This window comes from Monocercomonoides exilis, assembly GCF_001643675.1.
Source record: "Monocercomonoides exilis strain PA203 chromosome Unknown scaffold1-2713096, whole genome shotgun sequence".
Classification (NCBI taxonomy): domain Eukaryota; phylum Preaxostyla; order Oxymonadida; family Polymastigidae; genus Monocercomonoides; species Monocercomonoides exilis.
This window is the reverse complement of record NW_027150546.1, coordinates 1,305,903-1,325,570: the sequence shown is the minus strand read 5'-3', so window position 1 is coordinate 1,325,570 and position 19,668 is coordinate 1,305,903. Positions and strand designations below refer to the sequence as shown.

Sequence of the window (19,668 nt, the reverse complement as noted above, 5' to 3'; positions counted from 1 at the left end):
TTGTCATAATTTATCAATTTGAATACGAAATCTCTTCTCAATGACAAATTGCCTTTGAAAAATAAATTCTCAGAAGAATTTTATGATTTCAAAAATAATCACCAATATCAAATTCTCTTTTTGAAAAAATACACATATAAATTAAACGACCAGTTTATAACAATATTTTGTATTGTTTCAGATAATACAAAAATGTTTTTTTCTCAAAAATTTTGATCCACACAAATTTTTCGATAAATAATTTCTGTTTATTCATTTTCCCAATTATTATTATTGAATAAAAATATTTCTTAAATAATGAAACAACAGCAGAAAAAGTTTGGTATAAATCATTGTTTTTTACAATAAATACGAAAATTATCCACCAACAGAGAAAGATGCCTAGTGTTGATAGGTGTTCACAAATCTTTATAGCGATTTTTTCGAGTATTGCTTTTTTTATTCAAACTCCAAAAACGTTTATTAACACAATGAAATTCATTTGTTCAATTCTTCATTTGCATTCTTTAACAGCAGTCATACTTTAATTCTCTCAAATCGAAAAGTTATATATATTTTGCTGCACTGAAACAAATTTCTTAAAATAATACAAAACTCGGAAATTATGAAAGTTGTTTTTGACACGAAAAGAAGTTCAAAAACATATTATTTTTCATTTTTCATTTTGATTTTCATCAAAAACAAAAATAATAAATTGTTTCGTTCATTTATTTGTATTGATAGGATGAAATTTTTTGAAAATTAGTGAATTAATGGGAATTGATCTACAAGATCATCATAATGTCAAAAGTTATAGCTTGCTTTTGCATTCGCTACGATAATACACGATGGGGGGATAACGTGTATATATGCGGTTCATTGAAAGAGCTCGGAGAATGGAATCCTTCAAAAGCTATTCAAATGGTTTGCCATGATTCATATTGGCAAGCATTTATTGCTTTAGACATGAATACAAAATTCGAATATAAAGTGTGTTTTCTATCAATTAAGTAGAGACGGTTTATTAATATTATTATATTTTCTTGTTGTGCGCTTTTGAACTGATGTCAAATCTAAACAATTTGTTGTTTTTCATTCAAAAATATATGGCTTTATGCAATTTTCTAGTACTTTTTCAAAAGTGGAGATTATATTCGATGGGAAGAAAGAAGTCATTTCCGTTCATTTGATGTTACTCCAGGAGAAATAGTTGAGGTACGTGATTTGTGGCATAACAAAGCTAACTTCACTGAGGATGTTGCATCATCATCACTGATTCAAGACGTTTGCATGCGTCGTAACAAACCCGAGAAATTACCAAAAGTTGAAAGACCTGAGGAAGAAAAAGTTTCAGTTGTTTTTGAAGTACCAGTTCCTTTAATTTCACCTCTTGAAAGCGTTCGCTTGATTGGAGCAACAAAACAGAAGCCATTCTGGAGAATTGCAGATTCACAAACATTGTATGACAGCGAATCGCCAATTTTTAGAGGAATCCGCACATTTGATGTTGATGAACTTCCTGTACAATATAAATTTGTTTTATCACACGATTTGGGATGGGAATGCGAAAACATTGAGATTGGTCCAAATAACGAATGCTATAAACCCACACCTATTGATATTACTTCCCCTGACACCGTTGTTTGGACTATTCAAGAGGATGAACCCAAAGCAATACATATTGCTCAAGCTATTAATACTCATTTGTGCAGAAACCCAACAGCAGGGCATGCACAAATCATCTTCATAGAATCACCTTCTTTCAGATATCCCAACGAGCCTCACTTCCGTGCAGCTGGAGTTGTTTTGCCTGTATTTTCTCTTAGATCAAAGCAGTCTCTTGGAATTGGTGAATTTGCTGATCTTACACTTCTGGCAAAGTGGTGTCAAATGGCTGGACTTCGAGTTATCCAGCTACTTCCAATCACAGACACAACAGTCAACGACATCAGCTGGATGGATTCCTATCCATATTCGTCCACTTCTTCATTTGCATTACATCCAATCTACATCAACATTGATTCCTTGAAGCCACTTCCCGCAGATATCGCAGCTGATCTCCCAACACAGCGCGAAAAACTCAACAAGCCCAAAGTTGACTACGAAGCAACTTTGAGACTGAAGATGGGATATTTAGAGCGCATCTTCGATTTCCACCTGACGCACGAAGGCGGCTTTGAGAAAGATCCTGAGTTCATCCAGTTCCAAAAGGATGCTGCATACTGGCTGCCGTCGTATGCTGTATTCAAGACACTCGCCAGACAAAATAAGTCAACAAAATGGCAGAATTGGCCTGAAGAGCTGAGAGATGAGGCAAATGTTAAGAATATTGTGGAGGAGATGACACAGCCAACACACCGCCTGTATCGCGAGGTGCTGTTCCACATGTGGGTGCAGTATCATTTGGATCGCCAGCTGCGCGAGGCCAGCAGAAGATGCGTCAACGAGTGCCATGTTGGGCTGAAGGGAGACATTCCAATCGGTGTGGATCCACGCTCAGCCGACACGTGGTACTTCCGAAAATACTTCAGACTCGACACACAGGCTGGTGCACCCCCAGATGCGTTTTCCACACACGGGCAGAACTGGGGCTTCCCAACATACAACTGGGAGAACATCCTGGCTGATAACTTTGAGTGGTGGGGCAACAGACTGAAGGTGATGTCACGCACCATGCACGCGTTCCGTATTGACCACATTTTGGGCTTCTATCGCATCTGGCAGATTCCAAGCGATTGCAAGTCTGGTCTTCACGCTCGCTTCTATCCCGGACGGCTGGTCTCCGGATATGAACTGGAGAGACGCGGGTTGAGAAACACATTTGGCAGACTCACCAAGCCAATCATCACAAGAGAGCTTGTTTACCGACAGTTCGGTGCAGAGGCCGAGGATATCATCAGCACCTACCTCGACCCAGCCCCACAAGGATCAGACTCAGACTTTGTGTTCAAGCCACAATTCCCCAATGAGCTTGCAATTCATGACTATGTGTCAGAAAAGAGAGGAATCACAAACTCCTCTACATCAGACGAACTGAAGGAGCTGGATGCATACATGAAGAAGTTCTATGCCCTGACCAACAGCGTGTGCTTGTATGAGTTCGATGGAGGCTATGCACCTCGCTTTGATGTGGCAAGCACTGAGTCGTGGAAGAGGCTTGGTGGAGACTGGCAGGCAGCTCTGGTGCAGCTGGCGAAGGAGTACTTCTACGAGTGGCATCAGGACATCTACGGCGCATCTGCACGAACAAAGTTCCCGAAGATGAAGGAAGCGTCGAAGATGCTCATCTGCGGAGAAGATCTTGGCTTGCTCACCCCAATCATTCCGCAAGTGATGCACGAGTTCAACATTCTGGGACTCCGTGTGCAGCGTATGACTGGCGACCCAAGCGAAGACTATTATCATCCAAAGAACTACAGCGAGGGCATTGTTGCTACCACATCCACACACGACATGCCTCCACTGCGTGCATGGTGGCAGATCACCAACCTCAACCGCCCTGATCTCGAAGAGTTCTACCGCTCTGGTGATGCTCAGAAGGAGTGCCATGTGAGAGACTGTTTCTGGTACAACACTCTAAGCAACCACTCGCCCCGCCCGACATCTCTCCCCAACGACCAGCTGGAGCGTATTGTCGATATGCACATGTATTCGCCAGCTATGCTCACTATCCTTCCTTATCAGGATCTGGTAGCCATTTTGCCCGATGACGAAGTGTATCACCAGAATCCATGGGATGAGGTGATCAACAACCCAGACAATAGAAAACATTACTGGCAATACAGAATGCCTTGCTTCATCGAAAGATTGATGGAAAAGACCGCTTTGACTGATCGTATCAGAGGTAAAGTTGAAGACTCTGGAAGACTTCGCGTCCATTAAATTTATTTGAGCGATTTTCATACACTTAGGTGTATTTATTCCAGAATATTGTTAACTAATTTTTACATTCATTGTTACTATTCTTCTCTTTTGAATTTTTGTCTGTTTTTTCAGCACAAGTCTTTTCGTGCTTTCCTTAAAATTTATCGTAAATATTTCCATTTTAAGGAAAGGACAGTTATAATTATCTTTTTTTATAAATAATCATCCATCTAAGTGATTAAATACATTATTATTTTTATATTGGGTTCAAAAAATAATAGGGGCTTTTCCAGGCTCCTACACGTATCATGAAACATTTAACAATATTTGGAACTGAACAAAAAATTATAATTGTGCAAAAAATAAGGACAAACTCGTTAAATTCAACGTCTCAATTCGTAAAAGAGACAAAATATCGTATTTTGCAAATAAACAGGAATCCACCAGATACTTTGGTAATCACTGAAGATAATTCAGTTTATACCCAAGTGCAAATGAACGAGTATTTGATTAGCGTAAATTCCTCATGTAAAGCAACTGGTGGAATGAAACAACTTGGAAAAGCATGTGGAATCATTGGTGTGGTCTTATTCGAACGAAATTTGCGAAATCGGAAACCATTTTAAACTTTTTCTCATTGACTTCTCAATTTAGGCTTTTGCAAAGGAATTCTCGGATATTTTATCATTTTTATTCAAAGTTTAAGACAAGTTGGATTTCTGGGAGATCACAAAATTTTTGGTATTGAAAGCGTTTTACAAATACCACTTGCAACACAGGAATATTTGAAAGCACAGCAACTTACGTCTGAACAAAAAAGAGAAGACGAACGTTATAGAAAATATTTCAACGAGATTCCTTTCAATCGAGATTTTTTCTTTTCTTACACACTTGACATGACCAGGACCCTTCAAAGCAACATTTCCACATCGTTGCCATATCGTCCTCCTCAAAACGATATCGTAGCTCGTAAATCCTCAAATTATTTACAAAAAGGCAATCCACTTCCATTTGACTTCAGACAATTCCTTAATCGCACCCCGCAGCAATGCAGACTTTTCACTTCGCATATCCCTTCAATGATAGCCACCCCACCAACGGAGTCTCCACCCAAGACTCTTTCCACCAAATCACCAGAGATTGCACCAATGCTTTTCACACAGACTCAAACCCCACTTCCACAGCCACCAAGCAGGCAGAAGCAGCGAGCCTCAAACATCACAACATCAGCGCTTCCTGCACTTCCCCGTGCTTTGTCTTCATCAGGCGCCTCTTCGCCTTCGCTCGTCACATTTCCAACCACTTCTGCATCTTCATTCAACTCATCTTCTTCGCAGCCAAGCCCTTACGCTTCTGCAGTTGCCTTGGCAGGATCGCCTTCTTCATTTCAGTCGATGCCAACTCTGCCGTCACTTCAGCCACTTCAGTTTCCTCTTTCCTCATCCACACAGATCCTTCACACCGCCTCCGCTTCACCGCTTGTTCCTTCTCCTTCGCTTTCACCCCAACACCTCGTTTCTCGCACAGATAAAACTCTCTCCCCATTTCTTCAGAGCCAAAAACCGTCACAGTTTGACCCAGCGCAGTATGAAGTTGTGGATTTTGAGTCGTTTCTCGATACACAGCGCAGATTAGCAATTGATCGGATAGAGAGCAATCAAAGCACAGGCTCTGCAAACACAAATGAAGAAGAGGCAGAAGAGGCAGAGAAAGGGCACAGTTACGAGAGATCCACTTCTTTTTCTATTAAACCGTACAATGGAAGCACAAACCATTCATCTGGGCGGTCGAAGCAAGATCTGCCAACGGAGAAGATGGCACATCGGCGGGACAGTCTTCTCGTGTCAATCGGATGCTCGTCTTCAGACAGCCGCCTGAGAGGCTGTGTTGAGCAGGATAAAAACTGGCTATCTTCTTCTCCGTCAGCGTTTTTTTACACCCGCGAGCTGTTTGTGTGGAACAGCTTTCTGCTCCGCTCAGCTGTCAAACAGCTTTCCAACCCGTTCGACTGGCTTGTTCTGCTCATCAATGGTTTTTTCTCCCAGCACACATTCAACCAGCGAGGGCACTTGTTCTCTGTCGCCCTTGTGGCTCGTCGCTCGCGCCACTTTGCCGGCACGCGCTTCCAAAAGAGAGGCATTTCTGAGCGCGGCTGGGTGGCGAACGATGTGGAGACAGAGCTTGTGGTGTGGGATAGCGAGACAGCCACCACCACCGCCTCATCCCGCTTTGCCTCTTTTGTGCAGCATCGCGGCTCTCCTCCTGTGTTCTGGGCGCAGGACGCAGACGCGGTGCTGCCTAAGCCGCCGATCATTTATCCGAAGCACGACCCGTTCTTCGATGCGACCACATGCCATTTCGCTGATCTGTATGGACGATACGGCACACCCATCATTGCTCTGTCGCTGCTCCATCTGCACGAAAAGAAGAAGCGTGAGTCGCCGATCGATGCGCTGTACAACAAGGCAGTGAAGACAATCAACAAGACGCTGCAGGAGCAGGACCGAATAATCTACGTGCCATTTGACTTCAACCAATGCTTGAAGCATGACGAGATCAATGTGAATGACCGACTCCTTCGCATTGCGCAGAGAGCGGTGATGCTGAATGGTGTCTTCTATGCAGAGAAATACGGAGACTCGACAATCAACACCTCGTCGGGTCAGACAGAAGAGCGCAAAGGAGGCATCGTCATCCACTCGATGCAGAGCGGGTGCATCCGGACGAACTGTCTCGACTGTCTCGACCGGACGAGCAGTGCGCAGCTGTGCATTTGCATCGCTGGCCTGGCGCGGTGTCTGTCGCTGATGAACATGTGGCTGTCTCCCTCTGAAGCACACACCGTTCTGGAGACAGTGGCCAAGATGCACACAGACTTGGGGGATGCGGTGGCGCAGATATACGGCGGCTCTGACGCGATCAAGAAAGTCGACTCGCTCGAAAAGGGGTCGACAGCAAGGCTGCCAACTGGGCAGAATGCGATTAGCAATCTGAAGCGGTTCATCAGCAACACATTCCAGAACCTGACGAGGCAACAGGCCTTCAACGTGTTTTTGGGGGTTTATCCACCTTTCCTGTCTGAGACGGTGTGGATGATCATGTCGCAGCAGAGGGATGCAGAGCAAGACAACAAGTCTTCCATTCTGCTCAGAGCAACATCTTCTGTTTCAGATTCACTAAGCTCGGCGAGTGTAACACAGGCGGAAGATGCAAATATGGACGCAAAGAGGAAGCTGGCAAAGGAAAAGGAGGAGAAGCAGAAGGAGAAAGAAAGAAAAGAGAAAGAGAAGAAAGAGAAGGAAAGACTGGAGAAGGAAAAGAAAGAGAAAGAAAAAGAAATGAAACGAAAGCGAAAGGAAAAAGGAGAAAAAGACGGAGAAGGAGGAGTTGACGATGATGACGAAGAGGCGATCAACCAGCTGCGAGGAATGACAGCAGAAGAGGAGGAAGAGAAGCACATTGTCCGCAGCCGGCTTGTGGCACAGCTGACGATGACAGCGCCACACAACGATGCTGCGATGGATATGTCACCACTGAACATTCCCTCACCCGAGTCTTATCCGTCAAGCCTTCCTCCGTCCTCTCTCTCTCCATCGACGCTGGAGCAGAACACACAGCCAGCAGCATTGGCGTCTCCAACACAGCAGCAGGACTCTGTCTCATTGCCTGAGGGGGACTACCCAACAACATCTGTCTCGTCCATCCCGTTCGACCACTTTGAACCGTATGGAAGTGCAGACATGGCACGCACCCCTCCTTCGCTGAGCATTCCCTCTTTATCGCTCAATCCAGGTGCTCAAAGAGACCCCTTCGACACGTCCAGCGAGGCATCGCCGTTTCAGATGGAGAAGCAGGAGACAGACAACAAAGGGTTCCGCCCTCGTTCTGTCTCACTCTCACTCCCAGTTGAGGCTGCTAAGATGCTGAAGCCGATGAACCTGGAAGAGTCTGCCAAGCTGTGGAAGTTCTCTGCCACTCCTTCGAGAACAGCAGAGCGCTTCAAACAGGAGGATTCTCTGTTGGAAGGAGAGGCCTCTGCTCCGTCTGGTGCTTTACAACCAGCTTCTGTCTCTGCAGCTGATGCTTCAGCTGACTCAGACATCTCAGCAGACAGCAAAGCCGCATCTCCCACCTCAGCAAGTTCTGCCACTCTCCCCTCTTTCTATCGCTCACAGTCCAAACAGATGACCCGCCCACTGGCGACGTTTGTGCACCCGCAGCTGACTCTCATCCGCAGTCGTGACAGACATCGCATTGTTTATCCACTCCCATTTTCCATCGCCATTCGACCTGTTCCCAGATGGGTGCCAGGCATTCCGCTGCCGCGCTCTTTGGACTTCATCCTGAACTTCCCCTTTTTGGCGAACTTCCTCTTGACGTGGCACAACAGCCAGTCGATAAGCACACAACTGAACATTGCAAAGGAGAGGCTGATGCAGATGAAGAATGCTGATTCGTATTGTGGTGGATCAAATGCAGCGCAGGAGCAGATGAAGACACCAGAAAGCTTTGTGCGCTCTTTCACACTCACATCTCAGCAGTCGTCGATTTCTGAGGATGGCACGTTACTTTCAGCATCTTCCATTCCATTTTCCTCGCAAAGCTCTCCGATGGCAGAGAATGTGCCGATCCTGTTGAATGCAAACCGCCAGTTCTCTTCGTTCTCTTCTTCTTCGTCTTTGGCATTATCATCTTCATCATCTGTGTCTTCTCCTCTTTCCTCTCCGCCTTCCTCTTCCTCTTTCCTGAGCTCTGATTATGTCAAGTTCGAAGGCTCAGCTCCTTCTCTTCCCTCAATCCTTTCGCGTGCAATGAACTCTTCTCCATCCAACGACCATCTTTTGCCGGCAGGAACAGACGCTCCTGTGACTCAAGGGCAGGCTCCACCCACAACAGCCCTTTCTCTCCTTTCTCACTCAGAAACAGCAAGCGATGCGAAAAGCGAAGGTGTTGTTGAGCCTTCAGCGCTGTCAGATTCTTCTCCCTTGATTCAGCGGCCATCTGCATTGTATGCATCTTCTTTTGAAGAGCAGTCACCTGACTCGTTTTCTTATGCGATGCAGTCACAGTCAGCTTCTTCTTCGAGGGATGCTGACAGCAAACAAGGGAAAGTGAGTACTTTTACAGTGCAGAATTCACAACAGACAAAAACAACAAGCAACAAGAGCAACCTGTCTCCCGTCAAAAGCACAATCAAAACAGCCGCTTTAGCAGAAGCAACAGCATCTAAAGCTGAAGTGTCGATGGCAGCAAACATCCAGCCACCAGAGCTGACGACGTTTGCACCATCGACAATTCCAGCGCTGCTTCTGCCGATTTGGGAGATCGAGTCAGATGTGACACTCCACAGCCAGCTGCCGCGCCTGTCGTTTGCTGTGTCTGTTAGAAAGCAGGTGTCAAATCGTGTCAAACAGGAAGAGTTCCAAAGGAAGAAGGAGATCGACGCGGCTGCACAAGAGGAACAGCAGCGGGGCAGCGATGATGCACAGTCACAGGTGCAGGCACATAACACGCCACTGATTCAGAACTGCGCATTTTGGAGTTCTGACTTCAACCTGACAGAGCCCCATCTTCTTCCCTGGTGGGTGACTTCTCGTGTGCTTTTTGAGCTGAGTCATGCACCTGTTCTTCAGTCTCCGCTTCCGTTTTTCCCGAAAACTTGCCCGCTTTTTAAAGAGGACTCAGCCAACAACGCAGAAAGCGATGCATTGAAAAGCAGTTGCTCAGGGAATAATTTAGAATCTTCTTCAAATTCTGTGGAAATCCAAAGGCGAGAAGGCAATGTGTTTATCACTCCACAAAAACGAAAACGTACACCAGAACCTGCCGATTCCATTGCTAATCCGCATTCATCCATATGCAATCGTCCATTTTCTTTCTATCTGCTGCCTAATCATCTGACCTCCTTCGACCACCGCCTGAGCTCGCCTGGCGTTCCCCAGCAGACACGCCTATTGTACAACTCTCACGTCGACCTCAGCAAAGTCACCTTTACTGAGGTGTGGTTCAACTTCTTCTTTATGCGGATGGAGCGCGAACGAAAGCGCTCCACAAGCAGATGGTCAATGGCGGCACGGCTGCAGCGCCTGCGCAACTCGAAGATCCGCACACTCAGCTGCTTCGAGCCCTGGAACTGCACCGAAGACAAGCTGAAGGAGCTGGCGATGCCAATTGCTGCTGCAACAACAACAACATCAGAGGCGAAGGTGAAGGGTACAAATGAGAAGCATCTGACGCAGCTAGCGGAAGTGATGGAGAAGACACCTGAGAAGCTGTATGGGATCTCTTCATCGAGTCACTCGCTCTCCGCATCTGTCCAGCTGTGCCAGCAGAACATCTCCAGTTTGCAGAGCAGTCAGCTTGCACCCAGCCAATTTGTCAGAAGGAACAGCCATTTGCTCTCTTTCTCCAGTGCCAATCCAACAGTACCTGCAAAATACATACAGACACAACGGCAGCTGAGCAATCATCAGCTGCGTCGCTTGCAACAGCCACCTTCGCAACCACATTCAGACGCACAAAAGACACAAAGTGAAGGAAACAACAACAGCCTGCAGCTTCAACAAAAGACTTTTGTGTCATCCTCAGAGTCAGTTAATGTCATAGTCACACAACAGCCTCTGTCTGTGGCACATTTGCTGTCTGTCTCTTCGTTCGATCCGCTCGAAGTGCAGAGGTTGGAGATGACGTCTGGCTCAACAGGACTCATCCAGATCATCGACAGCTATCGATTCTACTCATCCCTCGGCTCGTTTGTGTCTGCCAGCCTTTCTCCAAACAAGAATCAGCATCACAAGCTTGCCTTTGCTCCACTCACAAACTCTTCTCTTTCATCCTCTTTAACTTCAAATCAAATAGCTTCGTCATCTCCCTCATCTCCAGCCACACAAGCACAATCCTCAGACATTTCATCCGAGGCAATCAACTTCTACCAGACCATTCTTTCCACGCCAAGTTTCCTTCTTGCCACTCAGCAGCCAACTGTCCACACACTCTCGCTGCTCTGCAGGCCTTCCGCCGATGGCCTTCTCCGTCAGAGAATCAAAGACATCACTTTTTCTGACTGTGCAGGAACACCCTCTTCGCTCAACGCCTCCTCTTTGCAGTCTGCTTTCCCTGCCCAGTTCTCTCCCTCAAACACAAAGCGGATCTCATCCCGTTTGTTTGCCTCTTTCAGCCATTCGTCACAGAAGCCGCTGAACTCTCCGCCTCGCCCGTCTTCTTCGACACTCTCGTTGTCAGTGAAGGATGATCTGTTTGGAACAAATAAGACACACTCAACTTCTTATTATGCTGCTTTGTCACCTCCTGAGTCACCAACACCACACTTCAAGACAATTCATCCCCACGTCAGACGATCTTCAGCCACATTCACTCTGACACCTGCTTCTCAACATGCTCCTTTTGCATCTGCCACTGATAGCACAAAATCTTCTGTGAACAAAGAGATTCCGGATCAGATCTGGCGATATCGCTATTCGTATGCCACTCAGCCTGCAAATGAAGCACAGATGCAAAAAATAGTTTCAGAGAATCTGTTTGACTCCAACAAGCCTTGCTTTTTCGCATCTGCTCTTACACAACCAAACTCCAATAAGTCGCAACAGCACCAAAACCCGCTGTCGTCACATTCATTCGCAAGCATGTCCAGCTCAGTCTCCTCATCCCTGGCAGCAGACACTGCTTTCATTGATGGCTCCACCGAGTTCCAGTCGCTGTCGTCCATTCCAACGCTGAAGAGTGCACTTGCTTCGAGCATCTTCACCCGCCCTGACTCTTCCCGCCCGCCGTCGCTCGCAGCGCAGCTGCTCCGACAGCACCACCCTCCTCTCAGAAGGGCTGCCTCGCAGTGCTGTTCAGTCACATCCTCCTCCATCCAGTCGATGCAGCAGCGTGTCCTGACACACCCTGCCCTCCTCCTCATCCAGCAGAGGCGGATGCGCATGATCCAGCAGATGAACTCTGACCGGCTGTACTCTTCGCCTGCCTTCCATCTCGCTTCAAAGGTGCCGTTGGACGAGCTCCCACAGCCAGTCTTCTCGCCAGCCAGCATCCGACACTACCGCTGCGGAACACGCGAGGCGATGGAAGAAGACGAAGAAGAAAGAAGAAGGCTCATTGCACAGCTGCAGAAGAAGTCCATCCCATCTGCTGGGTTCTTCTCAGGTGTCTCTCTTTTCATGACCTCTTCGCCACATCAGCGCCGAAGCCCGTCAAACTCACCGTCATCTTCTCCTCCGTCTTCTCCTGCACTCAGCTCAGACGACGAAGCGGCAGTTGCTGTGTCCTCACCAACACACCAGCACATTCTGTCTCCTCCGCCTGTTGTCCTACAGCCCATCCTCGCTTCTGCTCCTCAGACGTCTCAATCTTCAGCTGCTAAAAGTGCAGCTGACGAAGGAAACGAGCAACAAAAGGACAGAAAAGTTTCGATGGACGATTCTTGCTCTTCTCAGCTGCAGTCTCCTCTTAATTCTTCAGTTTCATCTACCCATATCATTTCATCTGCATCCACATCGTCTTTCTTGAGTGCTTCTCAGTTATTGTCTTCATCGTCTTCTGTGTCTTCATTGTCCAGAAAGCCGTTCCAATCTCAAGTGATCAGATTCGTTGACCATTCGCCGCCTCCTTCCAAGCAAAGGCACACTCGCTCGCTTGCCCAGCCTTCCACTCCGATTGTGTCTATCTCCACGCCAAAGGCCTCTCATGTCTTTTCTCCGTCCACTCTCACTCCAGTGGGCAGCCTCAACAGCTACAACCAGGACTCCCTGCGCTCGTCCTCTCCACCGCCTGTTCTTCTGGTCAAGTCAATGACAACCACACAGCTGCCCGTCCATTTCAGAAGCAGGACTCCACCTCCATCGTCGTCAAAGCCGAGCAGCTTGGGCAGCGTGGCAGATTCTTCTTCTTCTGCTGCCTTCGAAAAAGTGAGCTCTTCGGCCACTTCTTCACCACTCAATTTGTCAAGTGACTCCATCGTCAGGCCTCTGAGAAAAGGGTCGCTTGTGCCAATTCCATCTTTTTCTAACCAAAAGCTGACAACACTAACACCCCAGCCACGATTATCAACAGGCCATTCCTCATTGCACCGGAATAGAAGAATCACAGATGCTGCTGCGATGCTTCAGGATGCTCTTTTCCCAGCTCCCTTTGTAAGCGTAGACACAGCATCTCTCGTTCAGGATGTAGATCCAACCGACCACTTTCAGACAAACCTGATTAACATGCTCAAAAAGAAAGCACAGAAAAAACAGGCTCCTCGAAAAGTCAATCGGCTTTTATGGAACTCTCGAAAAAGCTTGGAAATGAAGAGAGCAAATAGCGGAATCGCTAGCAATGCAACAGCAGCAACAACAGCAACACGATCCAGATCATCGTCATATTCTTCTCCTCATCAGTATCGTCTTCCGCATTCCTCATCATTTATCACCACGGAACGAACATCAGATGGTGTGTTTGTGTCAAAGGACAACAGGAGCAAAGCTGCTTCTGGTTATACAAGCCTTTCTAAAGGCAATACACATCTCTCTCGAAATGTGGCATCGTCATCGTATCTTCTGGACACAATGAGAGAAGAGAAGAAGTGGAAGCAGCACGAATACAGTCGTATAAGCGACTGGATGCTTCGTCTGACTCAGCTGCAGAAAGAGCAGATGGAAGACAACCAGCCAGCGAAGGACGAGACTCGTCTTCAAGCTCCAACACCACTGCAGTCACAGTCGTTTATTCCGCACAGAATCGTCACGTCATCTGAAATGGCATCAACCTCATCTCCAAGCTCGCCTCCCTCGTCTTATCGCTTTCTGCCAACACGCTCGCAGAACAGCATCCAAAACACTTCTCTTCCCCCTCAGTGTGTTCAAAACAAAGAAAGCGGAGCGCTTTTCATTCGCTTCTCTTCTGATCCATTTTGCACAACGTGCTATAAAACTGAAACGGGAAATTCAACAGCCCAAACAAAGCAAACAGAGAAAGATTATTCTGTGCTCGATCCACTTATTTGTGTAAGGGAATCTCGCAACGCACCAATCACTATGAAGCGCAACTGGTTTGATTGGTACGGTGATATGATGAAGAAGGAGATGGGGTGGGATAAGCCATTGACAGCTGATGCGACGATTGAGGCAAAGCAAAATGCAAGCGCTCGATTCACAAAGACTGCACAAGAAGAGATGATGCGCATTCCAAATACGTCGAATGGATTGTCATTAAACAATTCATCTCCTCAATCACTCGTGCGAACACAAAGCGGATCATTACTTTCTCCAAAGAATGTAGCATCAGATGCGTCAGCCACTTGCCAAAGCGGATCTTATGAACAGAATTTGATGCTTAAAGTTGGAACTGTTTCCCCTCAGCCAATCGACAAAAAGTTATCTTCGGTAAATAGCGAGAATCTTAATGGACAGCGTTCCACTCGCACAAAATCAGATTCGTTTTCGCTTCGTCAAAATAACAATGCAAACAACGTCAATACAAAATCTGAATCAATAATTCAAGATCGACAGATGCAAAATGGCATTTACACAAATAATGCTCTGCAAAGAAATGAAAAGTTCACAATAAACAGAAATCAAGACAATCGTACATCAATTTCGAATTTGCATCTAAAGAAGGGTGCTACCAAAGCCAGAGGCAGACGAAAGGCCGAAGACACAGAATCAGACAGCGAGACATCAACATCTACATCTGCCTCTTCCTCGTCAACATGCGACTCCTCAGAGACTTCTTCTGAATATTCCCCTACGCTTTTTGAAGTTCCCTCTGATTCTGCTTCTTCTGTCTCGTCTCAAACATCACTTTCATCTGCTTCGCTTGAGTCTTCACTTGATGCTGATGTTACACTCTGCTCACAAACTCAATCTGCTCTATTAAATCAGACATCATCATCTCTTTCATCGCACTTATTTGCCCATCTGTTCGAGTCTATTGCCACAGCCACAGTTGCCCATATCCCTCTCGTGTTTCCTCCATCGCTGTCTGCCTGCCACGCCATCGCTGTTCAGATGGCAAACAGTCCATTTGACAGAGTCGGGATATCTCTTGAGATTATCGACGAAGACCCCGTTGCATTTACTCATCCTCTTTTCCCGCCTCGCATGTCAAAGGCACACTACAAGCCAAAGCAGTACAAGGGATTTCTGCTGACGAACATTGAAAGAGAAGATGAATTGCAAACAAGCCTTTCCCGGATGCAAAACATGAACGCTTCAAACGTGCTGCAGAATCAACAACTATCTCCGCTTGTCTCATCTACTGCTAAACCGAATGCTTTCTCACCAACTTTATCACCAAATCAGGTGCCATCCTTTTCGGGCATTGGATCACCTTCTTCTGCTTCTCAGTCTTCACAAATCATTTCTGGATCCAATTCTTTCACAACATGGTCTCGATTTTCATCTCATTCAACATCGTTTGCTCGAACGCCGACACTCACACTTGACAGCCTTGCACGCCCGCTCACCAGGTTCTCATATCCATATGTTCCAACACCAGAGTCAAGTCTTCCATTCCACACGATTGTCAGTTCATCTTCTCCTTCAATGCTGCTGCGGAACGCAAGATCGAAGCTGAAGGAAACCACAGGCCAGGTTCTTACACCTCGGCTTGTTCAGATATCAACATCTTCATTTGTTCGATGCCTCCAGGAAATACGAACAGGGAATGCATCTTGGAAGAGTCTGTTTTCAAAGATATTTACACCAGTAAGCTCTTCGAAATCATTGCAAAATGCTGCTTGCAGCAATAGAACAAATTCAAATATTTTGCGCGATCAAGTGAAGTCATATTCTTCTTGCAATAACAAAGAAAATATTCCTTCGACTTTTGAAAAAGTTAACGGGAGGGATGAAGAAGATGAAGATTCTAGCAGTGAATCAAGCTCTTTTGAGAGCATTTATGATGATACTTCTCTAGTTTCTCTTGTTCAAAGAGAAATTGAAATGCTGTTTACTTTTTGATGAAATGCATCTGTATCAGTTACATTTATTGTGAATGTTTGTTTTTGTGAGATTGGTTTAAATGATTGTTTAGACAAAAAATATTTAAATTTTTGTTATCGTTAAAAAAAGACAAAGATAATTATAATTGCTGTTTCTATTGGGTAGAAATTGAATGTTGAAATTAACTTTTGGATTATTGGATTGATTGGCTGAAATATATCTTTAAAAATAAAAAAATGTGAAAAAATCGTTTTGAACGCAATGATCTGACCATCTACGAATTGAATAAATCTAATAAAACCAAAAAATATGAAAAAGCTTAAACATGTTGTTCAAATTCATCAACAATGCGACAAAATTATCTCTCTTATAGATTGGATTCTTTTTGATCTCTCATAAAAATCCGAACTATTTCTGTTTTCATCGAGAAATTTGATAAAAAAGAAATAATGAGAGAATGCAAAATGCGACCATTTCGCAAAAATAGAGAATTGAATTAACTGATTCAAAAAGAAAATCGAAATACAGTTACCATTTCAAGCCTAAATGAACAGAAAACTTTCCAATCAACAGCTCGCATGAAATAATTAACAAAATTTATTAAGCATTTTCAACAATAATGAAACAAATGAAACTCCAAAATTTGACAAAAAAAGAACTGCAGTCATCCTACATGAAGGCTGCCCAAAGACCCAATCCGATTGCTCAAATCTGTCTTCCCTCAAGCTGCAATGAGGCAACTTTGCGCTGCTCAGTTTCCTGCCTGACGCGGTTCATCGCTCTTTAACAACAAAGCCACGTGTCTTTCCAGTCACGCGCCTATGTTGACACTGCTTACCGAGGGGCAAATCTTCAACGCAACCAACACTGGGATTGAAACAACCCAGCACCATTCCCACAACCCACATGGAGGGCAGGCTACCCTGACAGTGGCGCGCAACTACCACCTCCGAATTACAACATTGTCAAAATTTTGTATATATACTTGAAAATTGACTTTATTATTACATTAGGGGATTGATCAAAACTGGTTTACCATTATTTAGTTAAAAGATGTTATGTAATTGAAATCTTCCACAAATTCGAATCTTAGAATTTTTGATATTGCTCTTTATAAAATGTTTATGTTTATTTTTTTAAAATTTTGAAAGTTGAAAATGATTCTAATTTTGGTAGTTTGCTTCACGTATCCTTTATTCGATTTTGATGATATATTAACAATATATTTTTTCATTTGCTATTTGCATTTTATGTTATTAACAATTATCTACATGCTATTAAGATATCTGAATTATGCTTAAATTAAATGTGAAAAAAGAATTTTTTGAAAATATTGATTGAATAAAAAATGCGAAATGAATATTTCCGGTTCTTTCAAATGAAGTGATTTCCAAATGGCATTCTATTCTTCTTTTGCTTCTTGCTGTGCTGCCTCTTTTTGTGCGGCTTCTTTTTGTTCTGCCTCTTTTGCTTTTGCCTGCTCCCTTCTTCTTTCTTTCTCTCTTCTTTTTGCTTCTTTTTTGGCCAGCTCTGCTGCTTCCTTTTCTTTCTGCTCTCTTTCTGCAATTTCCCTCTCTTTCCTTTCTCGCTCTGCCACAACCATCCACACCCTGATCTGCTCAATAAGCTCTTTGTCTTCCAGCGAGAATGTCTTCATCTTCACTTCCTCTGCCTTCTCCGCCTGTACACTATCTGAAGGCGTTGAAGAAGAGGATGGAGTCAAAGAAGACGATGCAGATGATGACTGAGAAGCAGAACCCTCTGCATTCTCTTTACTTTCTTGAGGCTTCTTCCCCTTTCCTCCGCCAGGGACATTCTTCTTTCGCTCTTCCACGCGCTTTGCCACAACTGTTCCTTCCTCCACTTCTCTCTGCCCCATCTGCACAAGCACTGCTATCTCCTGCCGCACACACTCCGGAATGATCTGCTTCGTGTTGCAGTTTGTGCTCTTCCACAGCTCCACTCGCAGCCCACTCGCAGCCAGCCTCATCTCTGCCCTGAACAGCGCCCCAAGCACCTCTGCGCCCCCAACCTCCTCTTTCGAAAAGCCGATTGGTGCAACCATCACATCCGCCTTCCCTCTTCCCAGCACCCCTGCCTCTCTCAGCCGCTCCTCTGTCACCAGCGCCACCAGCCTCTCAAACCCAATCCCAAACCCAATGGCCGGTATGTTCCCCAGCGACGGCGACAGAATCCCAATCAGCTTGTCGTACCGCCCACCTCCAACACACGTGCCCTGCGAGCTCATCCCCGTTGCAGCGTCCCAGAAGCACCCTTCGAAGATCAGCCCTGTGTAGTAGTCGTGCCCTCTCGCCAGAGACGGGTTGAAGCACAGGCACAACGGAAGCGCTGTGCTCGACACAACACCATAAACCTTCCGAAGCGTGCCAATCGCTGCCACAACTTCGCTTCGCTGAGGAAACGCCAAAAGTGGCTGCGCCGATGGAGCATCTGATCCCGCTGTGCTGCTTGAAGATGAGGAGGCACTTTCATCGTTCTCTTTCTCGTTCTGATAAAACGGCGAGTCGAGAATCATCTTTTCCACTTTTTCGAGCGTTTCCAGGAATTGTTTGTGCAACGTTTCCGAGAATTTTGTGGTGGGTGCTCCTTCACCCGGAGTGACAGGCTGTGCAACATTCGGCCTGATTGCAAATTGATCCAAAAACTCCAGCTTGCTCACCGCTTCCTTGTTCACCCCTTTCCCAATCAGCTCCTCCTCCACCTTCGCCCACGGCAGCTTGTCCAGCTTGTCGATACTGCTGCAGCACGTCATCTGAAGCTCCGGCTGCACCCCGCACACACCCATCAGCGCCCGCAGAAGCACTCGGTGGTTCAGGAAGATCGTGAATGTCGGCGTGAGCGACAGCGCCTGGAATATCTCTGCCAGGATAAGGATCGTGCGGATGTCGGGGAAGTCGGGCATCTCCACCCCGATCATGTCGAAGTCGAACTGCATGAACTCTCTGAACCGCCCTTTCGCCTTCGACACGTTCTCTCCCCGGTACACCTTCCCATACTGGTACCGCGCAAACGACCGCAGATTGTGCTGCGCCACATATCGCGCAAGCGACACTGTCAGGTCAAACCGCAGCGCCAGCCGCTCGTGCTCCAGAGCACCGCCTTCTTTCGCTTCTTTCTCGTCCTCGTTCCCCTCCACCCTCGGCACAATATCGTAGATCTGCTTCGTCGTCTCTTCGCTCGCCTTTGCATATAGGATTTCCCGCCGCTCCATCACCGGCGTGTCCAGCTTCGGTATCGAATGCTTTTTGAAAACAGATTCAATCGTGTTCAGCACCCAGTCCCGCTTGGCCATTTCATTTGGTTCGATATCTTGCATCCCTTTGGGCGGCTTCAGGATAAATCCTTGCGCCACTTGCTTTCCTTCTGCATCGCTTGATACAGCAGCCATTATGTTGATCATGCCCATAGCATTCATTTGTTCAATTCTTTTTTGGTCGTTTCAATGGAACGAGAATGTTCAGAAGGAAACAGCGAATGTGAGAAAACAGAAAAATATGCATACATTCGTATTCATGAACAGAATCACTGAAGCAATTTTTTATAATGAGCTACATATCTTTGAGTGTGGAGAGTTTTTTTTATTTCTGAAAACATGTAAAACTGAATTTAAAGCTATATCCAGAATGACATTATAGATTAAAGACATATTACAAAATGCTCCTGCGAAGCAAATACTCATGCTATTTTTTTTAGGTTTGCAATACGAATTTGAATGAAATTTCAAAAAACATGTTATAATTATTTGTGATTATTAATTCCGAATATTAGAGAAAGCCAAAAGAAAAGTCAATGAAATTACTATATATTCAAGTGGTAGCTTGTTCACGTGCTGGCCGATTCCTTTCGAAAACAGCCATTTGAA

General features: G+C 45.6%; 3 protein-coding genes across 3 annotated transcripts; 2 read left to right on the top strand and 1 right to left on the bottom strand.

Annotated features, from left to right (window-relative positions):
* Positions 1–780: 780 nt before the first annotated feature.
* On the top strand, positions 781–4,098 carry MONOS_2717 (4-alpha-glucanotransferase; the record flags this gene model as incomplete). Its single annotated transcript, XM_067872658.1, has 2 exons — positions 781–969; positions 1,108–4,098. The coding sequence occupies 2 exons, from the start codon at positions 781–783 to the stop codon at positions 3,859–3,861; spliced, it is 2,943 nt and encodes a 980-aa protein (XP_067736356.1). The 3' UTR covers positions 3,862–4,098.
* Positions 4,099–4,337: 239 nt separating this feature from the next.
* Positions 4,338–15,803, top strand: MONOS_2718 (putative polyphosphoinositide phosphatase; the record flags this gene model as incomplete). The annotated part of the gene is made up of 2 exons (XM_067872659.1): positions 4,338–4,422; positions 4,498–15,803. 2 exons carry the CDS (start codon positions 4,338–4,340, stop codon positions 15,801–15,803), a joined length of 11,391 nt encoding a protein of 3,796 aa, XP_067736355.1.
* A 1,262-nt stretch (positions 15,804–17,065) lies between these two features.
* Positions 17,066–19,221, bottom strand: MONOS_2719 (putative histidyl-tRNA synthetase; the record flags this gene model as incomplete). The annotated part of the gene is made up of 1 exon (XM_067872660.1): positions 17,066–19,221. One exon carries the CDS (start codon positions 19,219–19,221, stop codon positions 17,188–17,190), a length of 2,034 nt encoding a protein of 677 aa, XP_067736354.1. The 3' UTR covers positions 17,066–17,187.
* Positions 19,222–19,668: the final 447 nt, after the last annotated feature.